This window comes from Haemaphysalis longicornis, unplaced genomic scaffold (genome assembly GCF_048455015.1).
Source record: "Haemaphysalis longicornis isolate Haplotype H1 unplaced genomic scaffold, Haemaphysalis longicornis Haplotype H1 scaffold_1, whole genome shotgun sequence".
Classification (NCBI taxonomy): Eukaryota; Metazoa; Arthropoda; class Arachnida; order Ixodida; family Ixodidae; genus Haemaphysalis; species Haemaphysalis longicornis.
Genome location: NW_027526203.1, coordinates 368185678 through 368209888, shown reverse-complemented (window position 1 = coordinate 368209888; position 24211 = coordinate 368185678). Strand labels below are relative to the sequence as shown.

The 24211-nt window shown below is 47.1% G+C and overlaps 1 protein-coding gene across 7 annotated transcripts in view; it reads right to left on the bottom strand.

Annotated features, from left to right (window-relative positions):
• The window catches only part of LOC144155062 (putative phospholipid-transporting ATPase IIB), a 64726-nt gene that overhangs the window by 28411 nt on the left and 12104 nt on the right, over positions 1–24211 (bottom strand). For all 7 annotated transcript variants that reach the window (XM_077686294.1, XM_077686291.1, XM_077686290.1 and 4 more), the window contains 8 exons: positions 19441–19608; positions 12513–12659; positions 12357–12437; positions 12000–12149; positions 11503–11592; positions 9886–9956; positions 9624–9789; positions 7781–8092 (listed from right to left, as the gene is read on the bottom strand). In XM_077686294.1, coding sequence (XP_077542420.1) covers positions 7781–8092; positions 9624–9789; positions 9886–9956; positions 11503–11592; positions 12000–12149; positions 12357–12437; positions 12513–12659; positions 19441–19608 — 1185 coding nt within the window. The remainder of the gene's footprint in view (positions 1–7780; positions 8093–9623; positions 9790–9885; positions 9957–11502; positions 11593–11999; positions 12150–12356; positions 12438–12512; positions 12660–19440; positions 19609–24211) is intronic.

Below are 24211 nucleotides of genomic sequence, written 5' to 3'. Positions count from 1 at the left end.
ACTGCCTAAAAACCGGTCGGGCCGGTCCAAAACTGGTCAGGTGGCAACCCTACATGGACGTCTGGTATGTAGGATGCTGCTGCTTCATCCCCATATGACGCACATTCACAAATCTTACAAACTTCGCTAGTCAAGTAGACAAAGTCAAAGGTCAGACACTCTAGGCTCACTAATGCTTGAAAGTCTTCCCCCTCCCCTACTCTGATGCCCCTGGTTGAGTCTGCTCATCACTAAATGCACCAGCGCAGTGAATGTGAAATATGTGAGATATAAAAGAACAATGTCCTTGCCTTTTGCAAGGCTGGAGGCCTGATATGTAGGCAGCTGCTGCTCCATCCCCCTACAACATGCATTCATGCAGCTTGTCATGTTACCCAGACAAGATCGCAAGCTCAAAGGTGAGCCACTTTAAGCTCACTTATGCTTTTAGGCCATCTACCCAACACCCTCTCAGGTCCTGCTCCCCCTGATATAATGCGGATGGCCTTTGCTTACTTAAGTGCACTACCAGAGTAAACATTTGCATTCCGAACAAAAAACCTGTGAGATATAACGGAGCAACGCATCTACACTTTGTCAAGGCTGGCAGACTGCTACATAGGCTTCTACTGCTTCAATCCTGTACAACATGCATTCACACAGCTTGCTAAGTTAGCAGCCAGCCAAGGCGGTCAGCTCAAGGTCAGACACTTTGAGCTCACCGTGAAGCCCTTCCTCGGCACCCCCTTTCCTGTTCTGCTCCCCTGATAATGCGGATGTCCCTTGCTTACTTAAGTGCACTGCCAGAGTGAACGTGTGCATCCTGAACACAAAACCTGTGAGATATAACGGAGCAACGCTCTTGGACTTCATCGGGGCTGGCAGACTGCTACACAGGCTTGTGCTGCTCCAATCCTGTACAACATGCATTCACACAGCTTGCCAAGTTAGCAGCCAGCCAAGGTGGTCAGCTCAAGGTCAGACACTTTGAGCTCACCGTGAAGCCCTTCCTCGGCACCCCCTTTCCGGTTCTGCTCCCCTGATAATGCGGATGTCCCTTGCTTACTTAAGTGCACTGCCAGAGTGAACGTGTGCATCCTGAACACAAAACCTGTGAGATATAAAGGAGCAACGCTCTTGGACTTCATCGGGGCTGGCAGACTGCTACACAGGCTTGTGCTGCTCCAATCCTGTACAACATGCATTCACACAGCTTGCCAAGTTAGCCGCCAGCCAAGGTGGTCAGCTCAAGGTCAGACACTTTGAGCTCACCGTGAAGCCCTTCCTCGGCACCCCCTTTCCTGTTCTGCTCCCCTGATAATGCGGATGTCCCTTGCTTACTTAAGTGCACTGCCAGAGTGAACGTGTGCATCCTGAACACAAAACCTGTGAGATATAACGGAGCAACGCTCTTGGACTTCATCGGGGCTGGCAGACTGCTACACAGGCTTGTGCTGCTCCAATCCTGTACAACATGCATTCACACAGCTTGCCAAGTTAGCAGCCAGCCAAGGTGGTCAGCTCAAGGTCAGACACTTTGAGCTCACCGTGAAGCCCTTCCTCGGCACCCCCTTTCCTGTTCTGCTCCCCTGATAATGCGGATGTCCCTTGCTTACTTAAGTGCACTGCCAGAGTGAACGTGTGCATCCTGAACACAAAACCTGTGAGATATAACGGAGCAACGCTCTTGGACTTCATCGGGGCTGGCAGACTGCTACACAGGCTTGTGCTGCTCCAATCCTGTACAACATGCATTCACACAGCTTGCCAAGTTAGCAGCCAGCCAAGGTGGTCAGCTCAAGGTCAGACACTTTGAGCTCACCGTGAAGCCCTTCCTCGGCACCCCCTTTCCTGTTCTGCTCCCCTGATAATGCGGATGTCCCTTGCTTACTTAAGTGCACTGCCAGAGTGAACGTGTGCATCCTGAACACAAAACCTGTGAGATATAAAGGAGCAACGCTCTTGGACTTCATCGGGGCTGGCAGACTGCTACACAGGCTTGTGCTGCTCCAATCCTGTACAACATGCATTCACACAGCTTGCCAAGTTAGCAGCCAGCCAAGGTGGTCAGCTCAAGGTCAGACACTTTGAGCTCACCGTGAAGCCCTTCCTCGGCACCCCCTTTCCTGTTCTGCTCCCCTGATAATGCGGATGTCCCTTGCTTACTTAAGTGCACTGCCAGAGTGAACGTGTGCATCCTGAACACAAAACCTGTGAGATATAACGGAGCAACGCTCTTGGACTTCATCGGGGCTGGCAGACTGCTACACAGGCTTGTGCTGCTCCAATCCTGTACAACATGCATTCACACAGCTTGCCAAGTTAGCAGCCAGCCAAGGTGGTCAGCTCAAGGTCAGACACTTTGAGCTCACCATGAAGCCCTTCCTCGGCACCCCCTTTCCTGTTCTGCTCCCCTGATAATGCGGATGTCCCTTGCTTACTTAAGTGCACTGCCAGAGTGAACGTGTGCATCCTGAACACAAAACCTGCGAGATATAACGGAGCAACGTGCTTGGACTTCATCGGGGCTGGCAGACTGCTACACAGGCTTGTGCTGCTCCAATCCTGTACAACATGCATTCACACAGCTTGCCAAGTTAGCAGCCAGCCAAGGCGGTCAGCTCAAGGTCAGACACTTTGAGCTCACCGTGAAGCCCTTCCTCGGCACCCCCTTTCCTGTTCTGCTCCCCTGATAATGCGGATGTCCCTTGCTTACTTAAGTGCACTGCCAGAGTGAACGTGTGCATCCTGAACACAAAACCTGTGAGATATAACGGAGCAACGTGCTTGGACTTCATCGGGGCTGGCAGACTGCTACACAGGCTTGTGCTGCTCCAATCCTGTACAACATGCATTCACACAGCTTGCCAAGTTAGCAGCCAGCCAAGGCGGTCAGCTCAAGGTCAGACACTTTGAGCTCACCGTGAAGCCCTTCCTCGGCACCCCCTTTCCTGTTCTGCTCCCCTGATAATGCGGATGTCCCTTGCTTACTTAAGTGCACTGCCAGAGTGAACGTGTGCATCCTGAACACAAAACCTGTGAGATATAACGGAGCAACGTGCTTGGACTTCATCGGGGCTGGCAGACTGCTACACAGGCTTGTGCTGCTCCAATCCTGTACAACATGCATTCACACAGCTTGCCAAGTTAGCAGCCAGCCAAGGCGGTCAGCTCAAGGTCAGACACTTTGAGCTCACCGTGAAGCCCTTCCTCGGCACCCCCTTTCCTGTTCTGCTCCCCTGATAATGCGGATGTCCCTTGCTTACTTAAGTGCACTGCCAGAGTGAACGTGTGCATCCTGAACACAAAACCTGTGAGATATAACGGAGCAACGTGCTTGGACTTCATCGGGGCTGGCAGACTGCTACACAGGCTTGTGCTGCTCCAATCCTGTACAACATGCATTCACACAGCTTGCCAAGTTAGCAGCCAGCCAAGGCGGTCAGCTCAAGGTCAGACACTTTGAGCTCACCGTGAAGCCCTTCCTCGGCACCCCCTTTCCTGTTCTGCTCCCCTGATAATGCGGATGTCCCTTGCTTACTTAAGTGCACTGCCAGAGTGAACGTGTGCATCCTGAACACAAAACCTGTGAGATATAACGGAGCAACGTGCTTGGACTTCATCGGGGCTGGCAGACTGCTACACAGGCTTGTGCTGCTCCAATCCTGTACAACATGCATTCACACAGCTTGCCAAGTTAGCAGCCAGCCAAGGCGGTCAGCTCAAGGTCAGACACTTTGAGCTCACCGTGAAGCCCTTCCTCGGCACCCCCTTTCCTGTTCTGCTCCCCTGATAATGCGGATGTCCCTTGCTTACTTAAGTGCACTGCCAGAGTGAACGTGTGCATCCTGAACACAAAACCTGTGAGATATAACGGAGCAATGCACTTGGACTTCATCGGGGCTGGCAGACTGCTACACAGGCTTCTGCTGCTCCAACCTTGTACAACGTGCATTCACACAGCCTGCCATGTTAGTCATCCAAGGTGGTAAGCTCAAAGGTCAGACACTTTTAGCTCACCGTGAAGCCCTTTCTCGGCCCCCCCCCCCCTTTGCTGTTGTGCTCCCCTGATAATGTGGATGTCCCTTGCTTACTTTAAGTGCACTGCCAAAGTGAACGTCTGCATCCTGAACACAAAATTTGTGAGATATAAAGGAGCAACGCGCTTGGACTTCACCAGGGCTAGCAGACAGCTACACAGGCTTCTGCTGCTCCAACCCTGTACAACGTGCATTTACACGGTCTGCCAAGTTGGCAGCCAGCCAAGGTGGTAAGTCAAAGGTCAGACACTTTGAGCTCACCGTGAAGCTTTTCCCCAGCCCCCCTTACCTGTCTTGCTCCCCCTGATATTGTGGATGTCACTTGCTTACTTAACTGCAGTGTCAAAGTGAATGCGTGCCTCCTGAACACAAAAATCGGAACAATGAGCCTGCACTTCGTCAGGGCTGGAAAACTGCTACATAGGCTTCTGCTGCTCCAACCTTGTACAACGTACATTCACACAGCCTGCCATGTTAGTCATCCAAGGTGGTAAGCTCAAAGGTCAGACACTTTGTCACTAACACTTTAAAGTCTTCCACCTTCACTAACAAGTGTTCTGCCAAGACACTCTGCCAAGGGACTCTCCTCTTTTTATGAAGAGCTCCGGTACAGTAAACATGCATAACTCGTATGTAGGATGGTTAGATAAAAAATTTCACGATAACTTCCCTTATGAAGTAATTCCTATTTGGAGGAAACCTATTCACTACACCATTAATAACGAGAACAGGTGGTGACATGCTATTGTTTCAATTCTGTTAGATGATACATCCCTGTCCCTCGAGATCAAGAAGGATCATGTGCGCAAGACCAACTCGCACAAGACTGGCTAAGCACTTGAATAAAAGCAACAGGTGTGACAGTTTTTGATCTAGTCTAGTCCACTTATAAGAATATCCAAGTGCCAAGGAAATCCCATCGTTATAACCGATAACTGTTATAAACAGGTTGCAAAATAAAAAGAGAAAACAGAGCTTGAAACATTTATGTCCATGCAACCAAGGTTGTACTACTACTCATTTGCAGAAAAGAAGCCACAGTCGGTGAGCTTTGCTTGCAGCACGCGAATCTGTTACTGGCGCACATCTTTTTCAAGAGCATCTATAGGTGCTCCACCTAGCTGAGTGAAGGTTCCTTGGTGGAAATTAAGCCCTTGAGGGCCTGTATCATGCATTGGGCCTCCTGTGAAGATGATACCCGAGTAGGCTGCTCAAACATGCCATTAGAGTCGCCATGTCACTGCTGTCCGCAGCACGTATCTGCTCAACGAGCGCCTCTTCAGTGAGGCACTCTGACGTTTCCAAAACGTCGGCCCTGACGTTCTTCCGCGGAAAAATGGAGGCAGTTAAAGGGGCACCCAGTCAAATTCAAAGCGGCGTGCTTGTGACACAACAAACAAGCCAGCGTGCAAGTGAGCGGGCGCGGGGGACACGGCTAAAGCGGCGGCACCATGAGGGGGGTTCGGAAAGAACACTGCTCTCCTCATCCCTCCACTTCCTCGTAAGCGGCGCAGTCGACTCATTTTCTGAGGTGTGGACGAAATGCGAGGCGCATCGCGGTGCATGCTGTCGGCACGGAGATCCAGCGGCAGCTCACATTTTCGGTGCACGCTGTTACCGGATTCAATCGTTAAATTCGATATCACAGCACTGGAGCATTGTAATAAGTGGTTTATTTTGCCATAGAAAGCACACAAAAGTGGACGGTGCCATAGCTGTTCATCGTTATATCAGATATATTGTTGTAAATGGTATCATTATAAGTGGACTCGACTGCAGATCAATAACTGTAAGAAAAGCTATAAAAAGTAGGGGTGTGCGAATATCAATTTTTTAATTTCGAAGCGAATTCGAATAATAAAAACAAAGTTCGAATCGAATCGAATATTTTTCGAATATTTTTCGAATACGAATACTTATAGTTTTTTGTAAAATTAAAGTTTTCACCATCTAGAGACACAAAAACAGCAACTTTAGTGCTCAACAAATCACACAAAGTATAATTAGGAATTACACAATACCTTTGCACTCAACAGGTTAAGGTCTGCACTCACTTAAATGTTAACATGGAGAGAGGTTAACTGCTCGACATGTTCGGGGAGCAGTGACAACCTCCTGCTCGTCACCACTTTACCAGATATCGAAAACAGCCGCGCACTTGAGACACTAGTAGCTGGCATGCCCGAGCCCGTGCACATTGCCGCGCGCTGATACAGTAAAATCTTGATTATACTAATCTCGCGGGACTGTGAAAAATATTCGTATCATCCGAAATTCGTATGAACCAACACAGACCAAAAAATTTAGCGCTGAAAAAAGTTTTCGTTTATTTCTTTTCCTACTTTCGCGTGAAGAAATTCGTGATTTTTCTGCTTTCTTTTAACCCCCGTGTCGCAAAGCAGTCCTTTCTGGAGCACGTAAAGCTTCGCGCTCGTCTCCTCACTCGGTGTGCCCAAGCCCAAGCTCGCTACACGCCGCAACCACGGTTTAAGAAGGAGCCAAGCGTGAACCGCATGGTGCGGTTTTACACGCGATTCGCTCGCCTCGGCTCTGCGAGCGCTGTATTTTCACGCCCACATCGACGATTTCGCGCCCGCGGTAGCGCGTACCTCGGTCAGAAAATGACGCGTACCACAGAACGCCGCCGCAGAATGGAGGAGCCTCACTACTTGCGATGAGATCGAGACAGCCGGCTTGGCTCCGCCAGAGACGGTTAGGCTTAGCACCCCGGCAAATATTTTATGGGCGCTTTCACTAGCGGCGCGGATGATGTTTTATAGTACAGTTATCGCATGAATTATCAGCTCCGTTACCGCACAAGCAACTTCGTGTCTCCCTTGAGCCGCATTTTAAAGAGCGGTTAGAAGCGGTCGCTCGAGCGCCCGCGCCACTTCGCGGCTGGAGCCGACGCCATGTTGACGTCGCCGGCCGCGCCGCGCGCAGCGTGGGGGTGGTTTCGCGGCGGTGTCAGCGCGTTGGGCGTGCTCAAAGCGTTTTCGCGAGCAGAAAACAACAGCCCGGCCGTTTCTGGAGAAAGAGTGATAAACAGGGGAGCGAGAGCCGTCACTTGCTCGTTCAGCAGTCGGGTGCCTCGCCGGCTCGTTCGTACCTTCCGCCGGGCCGCGCAGGTCCGTTCGTAACAGCCTAAATTTTTCCCATTGCAAACGATGCAATTTCGCCGGGACTTTTCGGAAATTCGTATCATCCCGAAATTCGCACCCCCAGAATCGTATCAACGAGAGTCCACTGTAAATAAACACCGATACAGACACGCTCTGAATTTTTTTTTTTTTTAGTTTTGGGTGGTTGGAATATTCCGAACAATAAAAGTGTCGTTCGAATCGAATCGAATACCAAAAAATTCGAATCGAATATTCGAAGTTTCGAATATTCGCACACCCCTAATAAAAAGCACTAAAACACTGCATGACTGGTACCTGTTGTCCTCGTGTGCCAGTACAATATACTGCCAGCAGCAAAGTACCCATCTTTTTTAATGCTTTTAACAACATTTTTGCAAGAAATTATTTTTCACGAAATTTCACGATTCGAAAAACCATAAAACAAGTGTTGGCCAGGCAACCAGTAACGAGGCAAGTGTGGTCACTGATGTTGTTGTGAGACAGAACAGACCATAAAATGAGACCTTCAGCAACAATTGGGTGCAAATGAGAAATAGGTTTATATTAAAAAATGTGACGAACATCTACAGCAATGTAGAGACACAACGAAATTGACGGTAAAAATCAACATGCCCGTACCTCGTCAGGGCTGGAGGCCTGGTACGTTGGCTGCCTCTGCTGCATGGCTGCCAGGGCCTGGTCATCGGCACCAGGAGTGTCGTCCTCGCCCTCGTAGACGGGCGTCACATTGTGGCACAGGGCCACCGCCCGGACAGCCTCCTGCACCTTGGCAGCCATGCTGCGGCGCACCCTGGCCCCCTGGGAAGCTCCATTCGTAGGTACCGGTGGCGTGGGGGCTCCAGCGGCATACACCGACTTCAGGTGGTTCCGCACTTCCTCAAAGGACTCGGAGCTGTAGGAGACCGATCCAAGGTGCAGCTTCTTCAGCACCTGGGGAGGAGGGGAACAAGGCGCGGCCCAGAGTCATCACTGCACCACATTCTCGCCAGGGCAGGCATTGAAGTAAATGGGTTGAGCCTTTAACTGGGGCCATGCTGAGCGAATGAACCCACAAAAATCCTTCATTTTACTATTTCGTTGAAGCACAGAGCCTGAGTTCCCTCAAAAACCTTGAACAGAGAAAACTGAGGGCCCATCTCAGCCCCCTCAAGAACAACCACAATGACATTCCATGGATTTCTCCATGCAGTTTCATGCTACAGTGAAAACCATTTATAGCGTAACTGCTTATAGTGCGGGACCAGATGTAAAGCGGGTTTTTGTGACCACCAGTTTGCCTCCCCCAAAACTCAATGCATAAGCACACCGCTTAAAACGTAGTTGGCCGAAGCACAATAGCATTTATAGTGCGGTTTTTGGTGGGTCCGCTGATCAACAGGCGCAGCTGGGACATCGTTTTAGAATCGTGAGAAAGAAAAAGGATGGAATCAGCCATCTCACGCAGCACACACGCTCCCTGCTCTCCTCTAATTTCGACATGCAAAAGGAAAAAAATAGGCACCCTTTAGTTTGCGCGTTTCGTTTGCACTCACATCATAAACACAACTGCCCTTGCCCCTGCGCTCGGTAAGTTGTTTCTATTAGAACATTGTGCAGATAAGCAACCGCCCCTTTCCCTTCTCAAACATCTGGAGATAGTGAGCTGCGACACTGTGTTTCCACTACCTGTACGCTGTGCTGATAAGCAACCGCCTTTGGCACCGCGAACGCACAGCGGAACAAAAAAAAAATCCGCTTGCATTCTTATACCGTTGTCCCGCGGCATCCGTTCAGTTCATAGATGCTAAGAAACGCAGCCATGCTCCTTCAAAACACACGCCGTTTGTAAGACCATGCAACAGTGTCTGATGTGAAAAAAAGACTTAATATAGACCGTGCCTCAATTTTTAAATGCCACGTGTTTGAGTGATGATAAGCAAAGAATTACTTGAGAGTTAGGTTGCGATGTGGTTAGATTCACGCATGTTTTGCTTATAGTGCTGTACCGCTTACAGTGTGGATTTTCACAGCTCCCACGACGTATCTTATAAGTGGCCTACACTGTATCTTGATCCTGAAAATTTGAATTTTGACACACTAATTTCTTGTTTTGTGTATTCACAATTTACATAGGTAAGTTAAGGGCTCTTGCAATCTGTAACCTTCGACTTACAGGTGTTGTCACAGCCCACATCAGCGAATTGGCGAGGATAATAGGGCAAAAAAATGGCACTTTTCTTGTGAATTCGTGTTATGTTGCTGTGTGTTGTCTGCATTTGTCTGAAGTGGACACATTGAAGTGGACAAAACTTGGAATTTCACCCAAGGTAACAACATCTTGTTTTTTCAATCTGTGCCTAGATGTGCTCGCCAGTGTCACACCCATGCACATCTAGGCACAGATTATAAAGTACTGACAGCCTGCAATAAAGTACGGACAGATGTCACTGAAAAACGCATCCAGCCCCCAGCAGGTACTGACCATCTCATTCTGAGTCAGTGTGCCTGTCTTGTCCGTGAACAAGTAGACTACACGACCCATTTCCTCGGGAATTGTTGTGGAACGGACAACAGTCCCAGGAATCTCCTTGTCCTGTTGAATCATCCAGGAGTACACCATTTTCCCCATGTCCAGGGTCACACGAAGGCTGCGAGCAAGACAGTTGCATAGGCAGTTAGATGACCCAGCTTGGTTTCAAAGCCACCTGTGTCTACAGTTAAAACAGAACAAAAAATAAACATACCTTATGGGTACAATGTAAGAAAACAGGAGGACGAAGCGCAGAAAGTAGCGGTACCAGGGTCCATCAAATCCCTACAAAAAGAGCATGCCACAACAATTTAATGCCTCATCCATAAGGGGAAACAAAGAAAGGAGATTTGCTTAAAAAATAGCCACAATATTTTTTGCATAGTAACTCAGGCACACACACAACCCAGTGAAAGAGAGAGCAAAATTTTGCATAGTAACTCAGGCACACACACAACCCAGTGAAAGAGAGAGCAAAACAGATGACTTGATACAAGGTGGGTTCATATATAAATAAAAAAAAAAAAAAACGAAAGGCCAAAATGACAGCAGCCAGAGAAAAAGGACACTGGGGTGCGCTCACTACTTTATAGGGCAGCCTCTCGGCAATACATAACAAACACCACCAAAGCTTTCTTGGATAGATGAGGGCAGTGTAGCATCCCATACGCCGATTTTTAGTGTTGCGAAAATATTCTGAGCTTTGAATACCGAAGCCAATACGAGATTTTTTATTTTCAAAGTTTTTCGAAATGCAATCAGGTACTTGTTTAAATAAACTCAGATAAATAAAATTATGGTTATTTCAGATACACCCTGATGGCAATAATACTTAAACATTTGCAGCTGAAGTTACAAATGATAAGAAAGTTGCTTTTCCATAAAATACACTAAAAATCTCCAGAATCAGAAGCTTTTTTATTTTTTCAGCACTAAAACTCGACCTCAACCAAAAAGCTGCTCACTGATTGACTTGGTGGAGCCTGGGGCCCAATGAAGCTAAGCAGCAGGTTACCTTCTTTTTGTTTTACGCTACAGAAATTCTTTAGGGAAGCTTAATAAGAGCTGCTCTTTTTCTTTACCAGTTCTGAAACTTACCCAAAAAATCATGAATTTCGTTTTTCATCCCAGCAATCAGAAAATATTCACTCCAAGTCTGCTCGAAACTATTCAACAAAGCCATTACCTACTTTACATTCACTTTGAGAGCAAAGAACCACTATTCACACATGCCTAGCAATTTTGTGTCTCTGTTTTCAAACAATTCCGATATTCCTGTTAGTCCCACATGATCCAAATTAGCATGATGCAAGTTTGTTTTGAAGAGCCTAGTATATCAAAGTAAAGGTGACAGTAGGTCACATTTGTAAAACTCTCATCAGATGTGCCTGTCTCATGCCACCTGCTGAACCTGGCCTACCTGGAGGAAAGTTGCCAGTCAAAAAGCCACAAACAACCACAACAAACACAGGCCAGATAATGTAATGAACCCATGGTTTCACAAGTGAGCTGACCTTGACACTGGCCTTCCGAACTGACCTTGACAGACGTATGAATTGTCTCTAGAACCATACTTCCAACACTCTTTGTTTGCTCAAAAGTCACAGAAAGAAATGAAGTTTAAAGCGAACAACTGAAAGATAAGGCCTTTCGTGGGTTTTGCAGCTTCCATTTGTTAGCAAAGTGTGCCTAGTTTGTTTAGCAATAAATTTTAAAGAGACCTCATTCTAAGCTCTCTAGAATGCGACAATCGCTACACTGAATTCGAGTAAATATGAATGGCAAACACTGTGATGACCTCCATTCCTGTTGGTTAGATGCACTCACTCACTTTCACAAGGATCATGACCAGGGCCAGGCCAATGACTGCAGCCACACACACCTTAGTGAGCTGGTTGATCTCCAAGTCAAGAAGCCCCACCTGAGAACCAAATAGCAGCAAATGAGGAAACAGCAATTTCACTTATCAGTAGAAGTGTGCAAATGTCAAATTTGGGACTGAAAATTCAATCTGACCAGTACAAACTGACTGCAAATTGAATTGAATATTTTTGAAAAGCTTGATAGGTCACATGTCGTGCAGTAGAGTCAACTTTTATTGCTCTGTTATTTGTAAATTTCAAATATTTGAAACCTTCAAATATTCCAAGTGGTAAAGCTACACTGCAAATCGAATATAATAGCAAACACTATTCACACAGTATTTAAAGTCTTGAGTATTTGCATATTTCTACTTATTAGCACTCAAAAGACGCAAACCTAAAAATGGTGGCCTAACGCATGCACCAGTTGCATTCCCATAAACACATTCACAAATACACCTCTAACCTTGCTCCGTGCTTCAGAGTTATTCATGACACTCCTAGTTTCACGGCCGGTGTAGATAACAATGCCAATAGCTGTTCCAGAAGCCACAACTGTGTTGGCCCACAGTGTGTTTTCAATGTTGAGAGCATCTTCACCACTGTCGCCATCGTGCTAAATGAAACAAAAAAATACCCATAAAAATGCATTCTTCAGGTCTCTCACCACACACACGCACGTGCCTGCATGTACGCATACACGAGCCCACACATGTATGCATGCACACATGCGTGCACACACAAACTACCAGACACTTTTTCCAACAAGCGACATAAGCACACTACAGAACATTTCCAAAACGCTGGGGAAGCAATCACATACCCTGGTAAATTTTCCTATAAACGAATGAATATCCTTCTTTGGCTCCTCTGCATATATGCATGCGTCAATTTCCAGCATCTCCTGTAAAATTACAGCTTAGTCAATAAAACAATCACAGTGCAATGCACATGTGCACGATCTGTAAAATCCGCCTACCTCCGTGCTCGGGAGACGTTGTGTGGTGTCCACAGCTACTCTCAGCTTCCAATCAGTTTCCCCATCAAGCTGGTCCGTTCGGATGAAACAGGACCCACTTTTTTCAGTGGTCCGCAGCAACACCATATCAGCAGGCACTCTTTGGTTCTGTGCGACGGTGAAAAATTGAGCAAACTTAAAAGTAGTCGATAGAATACAAGCATGTCAGGAGCCGACGAATGTTAATTAAGAAAACTATCCAGCCTGTTAGATAGCAAAACAAAGCCCTTATGACAAGGCAGTCAGTCAAAGCAGTAAATTCTTCACTTTGTAAGATGACTTACGATTAGTCAGTCTACTTCTTCACTAACATATGCACATTTAATGCAGTACACATGGCAAAATACAAATGTTCACCCATATGGTTGAACATTTGTCCTTGTCAAATTCAAAGTGACAAAACAACGCGCCCGACAGTAGGGCCGACACCCTCTCCAAAGCCCTAAAACTTGAATTCCAGAACTTGCATGGACATTGTTTTGATGGAGCTGCTAATATGTCCAGCCGTTTCTCCGAATTTAAAATTAAACTTTGCGATGCTGAGCCCAGATCACTTTATGTTCACTGGAGGAATCATTCCTTAGACTTAGTTTTGCAGGAAGCCAGCAAAGTTGCGACGTAATAAACGACTCACTGAGCATCATGAAAGACATATCCAGTTTAATCTTGATTCCCATTAGAGGCAGAGCGTGTTCGCTAGTGTAGTCAGCCCTCCGTGTCACGAAATACCTTAATTAAGGCATTGGCTTGAGCCAGAGTACTCTGCTGCCTTTGTGCCTGACCAGGGTACAGTCGCTCAAGAGGTTTCGAGTTCAAGAAACTCTGAATGAGAAACTCTGAGTTCAAGAAACTCTGAATGAGTTAATAGAGACACCTCGCTCAACGGCGGAAAGTTGCAAGGCTGTCTTACAAGGATATGCAAAAGCCATGAAAAAATTCGAAACGCTATTAGGAATTAACATTTCAATAGCGCTGTTTGGCCCATGCGAAGAAGTTGCGAAGGCGCTCCAACAGCCAACTCTCTGCGCCGCTGACGCACAGCAAGCTGTGGAGGCATTGGGTGAAGCCATCTCCCGCCTACACTCCGAGGTGGCGTTTGATGAACTTTGGCTGAAAACTTTGTCAACTGCCAGGCAGATAGGATTGAAAGAGCCTAAGGTGACAAGGCCTACAAGGCCACAGAGTCCTTCTGAACCTGCTGCACTTGTGTCCAAGACAACAATGAGGAAGGAGTTTTTCACGGCCATAGACCGTATGATGAGCAAAATCCAGTGCCAGTTTAAGCAGCCCGGTATAGACAAGCTGGTTAATCTAGAGCGCACGCTGACAAATGCTGCCAGGGGGCAGGCGTATGCACCAGATGAGTTGCAAAAGAATTTAGGTACACATGGTGATGATTTTATGCTACCGCGACTTTCAGTTGAGCTTACGCTTTTGCCATCTCTTCTGTCCAAGGTGGACACAGCAACAGTAGAAAGCATTATACATGTCCCACAGAAGAAGTCGGAGGGTGTGCTGGAAATATTTGATCAAGTTATGAAGCATCTCCAGCTTTTACTGAGCACTCCCGCAACCGCAGCGTCAGGCGAGTGCTCCTTCAGCGCATTACGTCAGATTAAAACATACCTCCGCAGCCGAATGACACAAAGCACTCACGCACCTTTTACTTTTACGTGTCCACATGGGCAGGACCGCAGAACTGGTGTTCGACGAGATAGAAAACAAGTTCGTCAACAGGACAGCTGAACAGGCAGCTACGTTTGGTTTCATGTAATGGCACACCCTCCAGTATACAAGATAAATTTTCTTGTGTATGAGCCGAAGTAGTAGGAAAAGCATGGTCCTTTAATTGTGTACATAGTGTCTAATATGGTGTGTGTATGTGTGCGTGCGTGTGTGTCAGTAGTTGGCAACATGTACTCTTTCTTAGGAAGCCCTGTTAAACCGTTCATTTGACGCTGTAATTCACTGTTTGTCCAAAGTGTGCATCTAGTGATTTTTCAGCCCGAATTCTGCATTATCTCTCTTGGTCTTAAGTTTGGTATTGCTTGAATTTGCACTATTGTTGAACATGCTTTATTTGCTATCTTTACGAGTTCTGTACTTCTCTCATTTGCTTTATTGTGTGTATTTAGCCCCTCCTGCTTGGGCCAAAACATTGGCTCGCAGTATCTTTAAATAAATAAATAAATAAACCTCCGAATATTCTACCAGACAGGAGTCATCATTTCTCAATTTCTCAGCACTGGGCTTTTTCAGTCGTCTTTGAAAAAGCTTAACATGAGAGTGCGCGAGAAGTTCAATGTCCTTGAAATGCTCTTTCCTGAAAGAGGCGCATGTTTGGAGAATTAACAGACCCTGCGAACATCTCACCTGCATGCCCAGTTCTAGCCTCAAAATAAGAATGAGGCGAGTTTATTATCATTTAAATAACGTATGAAATTTGTTAAATAGATCGTACGCAAACTCACCTGCAATCTGCAGGTTTTCCAAACAAGGGGAACACCAGAATTAACAGCGGTATAAATTATCGTGGCAGACAGTACAAGACCAACAGAAAAACCTCACGTTAAAAATTTTTCACGCCAAAACCGGCATTGAGCAAGAAAGATATATTAAGTTATCTACCCATATGCCAACAAGATGCGACCATGCACTGAAAGCGTGCAAGCTTCCTTGCAGGGGTGACGTCTTCAGATATTATTTTTGTCTTTTTTTTTTTGGTACTAGCCATAGGAGAATGGGGTATCTATCGCCTGACATACTGTTAACATTTTGGACAACGATGTGTTTTACCGTGCTTTGTGTGTTGTGGGCTAACGTACGGGATAGCAGAGGACCCCGGCTAGCTTTGCTAGAGAACGCTACGCGCCGTACACTAGCCCTGCGGAATCCGAAGACTCACGCACGGGTTCGAGTACTCACATGCGGTAGACAGGCTCCGGCAATCCAAAGTGAGGCTTTATTGCCTGGCAGATACAGTGCATACACCAGACAACACGACTATCGCTCGCGGGGAGACAGTGGCTCCTGTCGCTCGCTCAAGCCGCTGGGCTCAGACCTCGATATCCGTCATCACGGCCGCGGGAGCAGGGGAGGCATCCCGAGGCGACCGATCAGGGCAGAATCTCTCGGCAGAGTCCGTGGAGCCAACTGGGTTCACCGTCATCGGGGCATTCGGCGTAGGCACAGCCGAGCCAACCGACTCCGACCAAATCGCCCAGTCGACTCCCCGGCGGAGCGCCCGTTCGTCCCGCAGATCAGCTCGGAGGGGAGAGGAGATCTTCCCCAGGTCGGGGAGAGGGTGGCGCGAAGGAAGGTGGCAAACTGGTCCTCCTTCCCCCGCGCCCTCGCGCACACGTTCGCGGCGAGCCGGTTCGGCGCGCGCACGGGGTCACGAAGAGGTCATGACTGACGTGACGCGCCGGCTGCCCAAAATGGCGGCTCCCAGCTCGCGAAAACATGTGCAGGCGAGGCGTAGGGGAACACGGGCCCCCACAGTGTGCAATCACTTTGTCTGTTCCTTCTGGCTGTAACCCCCCCCCCGCTTGCTGGGGTAATGCAGGTATGTAATAAATAAATATACTATATATACATAAATAAATACATCAGACTTTTTGTGATTCATTGATAGTCTGCTTCCCTAAAAACACACTAAAATCTTGAAATACCAAACTTATATATACATATGATATGGCGAGCGAGGTGAACTGAACTATACACGACATGAGCCCCCTTAGACGTCACCCCCACACATCAGTTACCGTATTTACTTAAATCTAGGCCGATACTTTTTTTTTAAAAAAGTCGTTTACAAAAGTTGGGGGTCTGCTTAGATTCAAGGATGCGGCTTTCCTGTCAACACTAGCCACTCAACGCCATCTCGCGGCCATAAGCTTGCAGCTTGCAGATTTGCAGGCACCATTTTGCTTGCTTGAACGTTGCGAACACGGCTCTGAGCGTTCCGTGCTTGCTTGCGTTCGTCGCTGCGTGACCTCGAGAAGCGCCCGTGTTCGCAGCACAATGGCGCTCACCAAGCGGTGCCACTACACCGCGGCTTTTAAGCAGAAGGTAGTCTTGGAGGCCGAGAAAACTTCAAACCTTCAAGCACAGCGCGAATTCGGCGTCGATGAGAAGAACGCGCGCCGATGGCGGAAGCAGCGGAACGAACTTTTCAGCCGCTCTGAACCCAAGAAAGGTCGACACCATGAGGTGGAAAAGGAAGTCGCTGGTGGAATGCCTGTGACGATGAAGACGATACAGGCGAAGGCGAGGGAGATCGCAAACGTTTGAGCCGTCGCACGGACTCAGTTCACCTGCCGCGGTGGCTCAGTGGCTAAGGCGTTGCGCTGCACTACGGAGCACGAGGTCGCGGGTTCTATTACCGGCCGCGGCGGCCGCTTTTCTGATGGAGGCGAAAAGCAAAACGCCTGTGTGTACGAGATTTTGATTTGATTGATTGATTGTAGGGTTTTACGCGCCGACGCAATGCAGGCGATGAGGCGCGGCGGTGTGAAGGACTCCAGATAAATTTTGACCACGTGGGGATCTTTAACGTGCGCCGAAATCTCGTACACACGGGCGTTTTTGCTTTTCGCCTCCATCAGAAAAGCGGCCGCCGCGGCCGGGAATCGAACCCGCGACCTCGTGTGTGTACGAGATTTTAGCGCACGTTAAAGATCCCCAGGTGGTCGAAATTAATCCAGAGCCCTCCACTACGGCGCGCCTCATCGTCTGCGTTGCTTCAACCCTAAAATCAAGCAATTAATCAATGGACTCAGTTCAAGCCCAACAGGGGCTGGGTCACTCGCTTTATGAAGCGGTTCGAGTTCAGCTTGCGATGGCGGACGTCTGTGAGCCAAAAGCTGCCCCCTGACTTCGAGGAGAAGCTGGTCGCATTCCAGTGCTTTGTCATCAAGAAGCGGGTGGAAAAGGAGTACCGACTGGGCCAGATTGGTAACGCCGACCAGACCCCGGTGTATTACGACATGCCTGTGGCCTATACCATGCATTACAAGGGCGCGAAAGAAGTCCAGGTCAAAACTGCAGGCTATGAGAAGCAGCGCACCACCATGATGTTGTGTTGCACGGCCGAGGGCAAAAGCTGCCGCCGTACATTATTTGTAAGAGGAAGACTCTTCCAGACGGGAGAAGTTTTCCCTAAGAACGTCGTTGTGCGAGCCCACGAGAATGGTTGGATTAGTGGTGCCCTCGCCAAAGATTGGGTCAAGACTGTTTGGCAGCGACGTGCCGGTGCCTTGCGGTATTCCTACCGAGGCCACTTGATAGATGCCGTTAAGTCTGTGCTTTTGGAAGGTGGTACGGACATTGCGGTAATACCCGGAGGTATGACAAGCCAGCTACAACCACTTGACGTGGTTGTAGCCATTCAAGGACAGGCTGTGGAAGCATTACGACGACAGGCTGACGCTGCAAGATGACCAACTGACATCCCGACCGGGTGCATCAAGCGCGCTTCACTCAGCCAACTGGCGAACTGGGTCACCGCGGCATGGGCCGAAATTCCGGCCAAAGTAATTGTGCCGGCCTTCCGTAAGTGCAGCATTTCGGACGCACTGAACAGAAGTGAGGACAGTGCGCTGTGGGAAAAGGACAGTGACAAAGAGGACAGCGACAATGAGGGCACCAATGTCGACGACTAGGACGAGTGAGCATTGAACATTCTACGACAAACGCTGCAAGTGTAATATAAAGTGCATGTTCTACTCTCAGTCCAGTGCCTTTTTTTCATTCGGCTTACATTCGAGGTAAGTTTTTTTTATTTTCTGACCTTCTGAATTTCGGAGTTTGGCCTAGAAAATGAGGCCGGCCTAGATTTGAGTAAACACGGTACTATACTTCCAGAGCCCCTGAATGCAAAGCTAGCATTTTGCCGACAGATATCTCACCACCCAGAGCAGGTATGGCTGTAATTTTCTTTTGCTTCTGATACCTAAATGTGTGGAGAATACGATGTTGGAAACAAATTTTTAAGTGCAGGCTTTGGAAAATTATTATTGCGTTCAACTGACACCCCCTGTGAGCCATTTCTGGCAGAACGTAGGAGGAGTGAAGTTCAGTGTGTCGTAAAATGACCAAAAATAGCTAAATCAAAAAAGTTCTTCCAACATTGTATTCTTTAGTCATTTGTCTGCCTAGCCACGTGGTAATCGCCATTCTGTATGGAGTGGTTACTTTGTAATTGTGACCCAAAATATAGACAATTAATCATTAATTAGCTGAATAAATAATCAACTTGCAAAAAATCTAATTGCATATTTGAAATCAGAACAAAAAACTCCGTAACGCTGTGCAGGGTCATTAAAATTGGTTAGTAAATAAAAAAATAGTTTTAAGACCAGTCTGCCCCCTTCACTTACCGTCAATATTTTACGTTTAATGTAAAACATACTAATCTGCATGAGCTTGACACATGCTCTTACTAAAATTAGAGTAAGCTCAAATGGAGTTATTTGCACAGTATTCTAATGTAAAGATATTTTATGACAAGCAAGGCTCTACTGTCAACAGTGGGAAGCATAAATTCCTGAATTTTTTTAACAGAAACTTGCCTGATGTATTTTTGCGGGGAAAAAGAGAAAGCCCTTTTCCTACTAAAACTAATACAGGTTTCGAGAGCCACTCTATATCTTCTATTACATACACAGGTTTCAAGAATAGGTCGACATTTTGAAGTCCAGCTCAGATTAGTTTAGAGACAGGCCACTGCTGGCGGACACCAGTATCCCGCTCTCCGCAGAAAAAAAACCTGCATGCACGCGCAGGAGTACACAGCACCTACCCAATGTTTTTCTCTTTACATACTAGTAACATCTGCACAGTTATGTAAATGCGATTTTCCAGTAGAAAGAAACAATGTACAATGTACCTTTTCTATTATGATGAGGTCAGAGACACGAATTTCCGAACTTGGGATGCAGGTGACCCCATTGGCTGTCAGCTTTTGGAACTTTTGAGAGTTCACTTCCCTGTCCCTCGCATACCTCCGGCAGTCATCAATGGCCTCTCGAATAAGGGTGACAGCTAGCACAAAGCCCTAGGGGGAAAACACAGTAGAATAAGCACACACTTTCATTGCATTAACTGACACATCATGCCCTCCAACAGTGCAAAGCATTACAAAGGCAGTATGCGCACATAGCCATGTTGACAGTACCTATGTCTTAAGGGGGTTCTGAAGTACCCTCCCCAGGCGTTAGGGAGCACGGGTGGTCCCACAGAACACAGTTTTGAGTTACCTTTTCCATTACAAATTTTGTTAATATACAGTAAAATCTCGATAAACCGAAATCATTTAAAGGACTGAAGTGATTTGTAAACATTACGTGATTACTAGCACAAATTGTATTCCGAAGTCCATAGGCAATGTTTCGACCACTCTGAGTGCATTTACGTGAATTTATTTAGTAGAAAAATCAATTTTAAAATGCTGCCCTCCTCTCTGCATCCTTGCCCATTTTCTGTGTCATTTTCGTGTGACGTCAGGAGGAAATGACTTGGCTTGACTGCCCTACTGCGCGGCTCGCTGACCTTCCGACAGAGTCAGTCGGCCCAGCGCTTGGTCCGCCGGTCGCCGACGCGTGTTGTCGCAATTCGTTCGCTCAGTTGAAACTAAGCCATGACACATTTGTGAATGGAAGAATGCACCTCTGTTTACTTTGTAAGTTTGTACACTGTATCAAGCTCCAAGTCCAGGTTGCTCCACACAAGCGCTGCACAAGCGCACATGCGACGCTTCACTGACTGGTACGCTGGAACGCTAGTAGGAAAATCTAAGGCCACTTGAAGGCGGGAGAAGAGTCAGCGAAGTCAATAGAGGCACTAAGGAAATAAAATCAACTGAAACTTTTACCGTACAGCGTAAAACTAGGGAGCAGGAAGCACTTTTTTGCGCTGGGCGAACAAGCACAGCGGTCAGCACCACGACTACGCATCTGGGAACATGTTTCCGTCGTAAAAAATGCAATTGCTAGACTTGAGATATCGTGGAAATTTGGGGGACGCTTACAGCACGAGCGCTATACAACAAATAGTCACCTAAGCTGCTTGAAATGCTAAAACTAAATAAAAGTGTAAACTGGTTGTACACCTCATATTTCTAGCCCGAGCAGCGCTGGCTCGTGGCCGAGTGGTCTGGAGCGCTAGGTATGAATTTCGCAAGTCGCAAGTTCGAATCCCCGAGGGTATATCTTTTTTTTTTTTTTAAGTTGATTTTTTCGTTTTTGGCCGATGTTTTCTATAGTGAGTTCACCATTTTTGGGCCGTAACGTTCACTGCTCCACAAACGAGTTCGCAGAACGCGCGCAGACTAACAATAACGCGCTAGCAAGTTCTCGTTTGCGTGCTGTTGCCGTAAGCACTGACAGCTTGCGGGCAGTGGGCACAGGCCAGAATCAGCAGACCCTTGGCCTGGTGCGAAAACGCTTTTTGTTATACAAACATGAATGAGGCAAGCTCCAAATATGGGGGAAAAGCACATGCCATTTGAGTGTCTGCTGTGACACGGAGGGCATTCATCCACTGCAGGCCTCGGCTAGTGATTGCTATGATTCCAAGCCGTCCTGGGAGGCTTATCTTAGGCATTTTACGGCCGGCAACATGGCAGAAGCGCAGTATGGCCATTATTGATATGTATAGAATGCCCATCCAACGATAACGTCGGATGTCAAGCATGTTGTTTGACAGAACCAAAACCGAAACTTGTTTGAATGCTAATCTTGGACATCGTCCAATCACGGTGTACCTCCTCCCGACGTCACAGCCTTTAGTTGGTGCGGCCGCCACAGACAGCGCACGGTAGTTTTTATTCTTTCGAGCTTTATAAAATAATTACCGACTTATCAACCGAATAAACGATGAAAAGTGTGTTAATTTGAGCCAGTTTATGCAGTGCAAGCAAAAACGGGAGCTTGACAAATTCACTTCAGTGTCCCTTTAAATGGAATTCCCGCGTAAACGGAACACTAGCCTGTAAGTTTGTTGGTTTTGTATCCAGATAACTTTTGGTAATTGGAACTAAAATTTTCCGCATAACATTGTAAACAGAACCGAAAATGGAACTTTTTGTCAGACCCATTGCCATCAGCCTCAGCATTTTCCGGTTCCGGCTTCTTCGTTTTTGGTTGGTTTTTTTTCCTCGTTGACCTCATAAGCCTCATCTCGTTAGTAGTCAGCCGTGTTAGCGCGACGAATGCAACATCACAGTTCTTGTTCCAGTCGTTCGGTCTCGATTCAAGGCCCCAAGGTTACAGGGCTCAGCTCCTGCCGCATCGTTTGTGCCATCATGGTGCTATTCGCGCTTCATTACCCAGTTGCTGTCTTCTAAATTCGGTGGCGCGTAAGTACTCGTGAAGTTAAGGCCTCTAGCCTCCATGAAGATGCAGTTGCAAGGACTCAAACAAAAATAACAGATGCACATTTTTAGTGCACAGCGACTCATTGTTGCCAAATAAACTGTGAATGCTGTGCCTAAACCTCTTGTAGTTTTCTTGCTTTCTGAAAACCTATCAGCTACATTCACCTTCTGGTGCTTAGAGTTCCATGAAATGGTATTAAGGGTGTGTATGCACATAAATTTGACTTCCGCATATCTATCTCAGTAAACGGAACTCCTGTTAAACGAAACAAATTTTTTCGGTCCCTTGAAGTTCCGTTTAGAGAGAGTCTACTACATCACAATATTAAAATACAGCCGGCTCCTTTTCCTCTCTCCCACATCATTTATAATGCTACAAGAGTTACAGCGCAGTAAATAGGGACAACGAATGGCCTAATCTTGTGCATGTCATTACAAGCCTTTGTCGTTTCACAATGTTTCACTAAACCTCCTCAGTACGGTGGCACTACCTGCTGAGCACTCAACGAAGTTCTAATGTTATTGAGGCCAACACTCGCGAGTTGCAGTTATCATGGCCTATCATATGAGCCACTTTGGCAGAACTTTTTTTAACACAAACGAAAACCACCATATGTTCAGAACTTGGGTTGAATTTTGGTATACCGTGCTTCACCACAGTGCTGTTTGAAGTGTTTCAGTGGCTTTGGCAATCGATGCGTCTAACAGCGAAGCCGACGCTTCCTAGTTTCTGAAATGTGTTGTGGACATGCAGAGTGACGACTCCTGCCACTAGCAAGTGGTTTGTATTTTTGTAAATCTTTATGTGTAATTCAGTCCCTTTGCACCAACAGCTTTGATAATCGCACTATCCAATGAGCTGCTTGGTCACGCATCGCTGTAAACAGTAAGAAGCTCCCACAATTCTGCTCCACAAGGTGCATGCACGGTCTCGCCACAAGATGAAGATAGACCCTTCAAGATAAACCATCCTTCAAGAAATGGGCAATTAAAGATGAACATAATTGTGTGGAAGCGTGCTGCGAGCAGCATTAATTAATAAAAAGTGTCACCATTGATGTGGAGCAGACCTTCAAATGTACAAAAAGAGCTGACTAGCGGCAGGGAGTTCTGCTTCGTGCCATGTAATATGGCAATGATGCATAATTGCCCCAAAAGACAGTGGGGCTGCCTCAAAAGATAGTGGGGATTTGAAATAAATGGCAGAAAGGGGTGGAAAATTTCGCAGCATTATTGTGAGCTTTCTGCTTTTCGCCAAAAAGTGATATTTTGCTGTGTGCTTGAGTGCGCAAGTTTGTTTATCAAGTTTATCAAACTGTACTTCACAACCCCTTTAAAGGAGTACTGACACGAAATTTCAAAGCTGAGATAACTATGTAAAACGCTTCCTTTTTATCAGGAAATATCTCCCAGCAAGTTTCAACAGCAACCGTTCAGCGAAACATATTTAAAATCCATTTTAATCTTCGCCCGCACGAGAAAGCCCAGAGCGGGCCGACGTGACATCATCTGCTACGTGCCCCAAACTGCCGACGTCGGGGCTCCCGTGACGAAGCCGACGCGCTGGCTGTGGTTGGCGCGCGCTGCTCGGGCGTGTGTACACGTCATGGTTTTGGGACTGACGTCATGCTGCCCAGGCCTGTGGGGACGGCGAAGACCTCGGCCGGTCTGGGCGCGCGCTCGCTCGCGCGCGCTTCCAGAGAGGCAGCGATACGGCAAGAATGGTGACGTCATGTTATACATGCTGTCATGGCGGCCGCTCGGCGCTTTTCAGTCGAAACCGAAACTGGCACGAATAAACGACGCCGTAAATGAATGTTTACGCTGCGCTCGACCGTCTAATCTGTCATTCTATGATTAGTGGGCTGGTAGGCACGCATAGCAGCGAAAAAAACGTAACATAAAAATTTCGTGTCAGTACTCCTTTAACAATTGATAACTACAGTAAAACCTCGTTACAAGAGACACTTGGTTATAAGAGACATTTGAATGAAGACGGCTTGGTTGGTTTTCCTATGTTCGCCATGTTAGCAACATTGCACACAAGAAGCCTTGGTTACAAGAGACACGTTTTCTAGGTCCCTTGAGTGTCTCTTGTAACGAAGTTTTACTGTACATCTATACAAGAAGTGTACATTTTGTTAGAGTAAAGTTCTTGTCCACTCCTTTTTCCCTTGTCTCTTATCAAAAGAACAGGACCGGTTTGGTTTTGGAAGCAATACAATCTGTCATTTGAGTAAATCAGCATGAGGAAATCCTACAGCAAGAACAGAATAAGTGACAA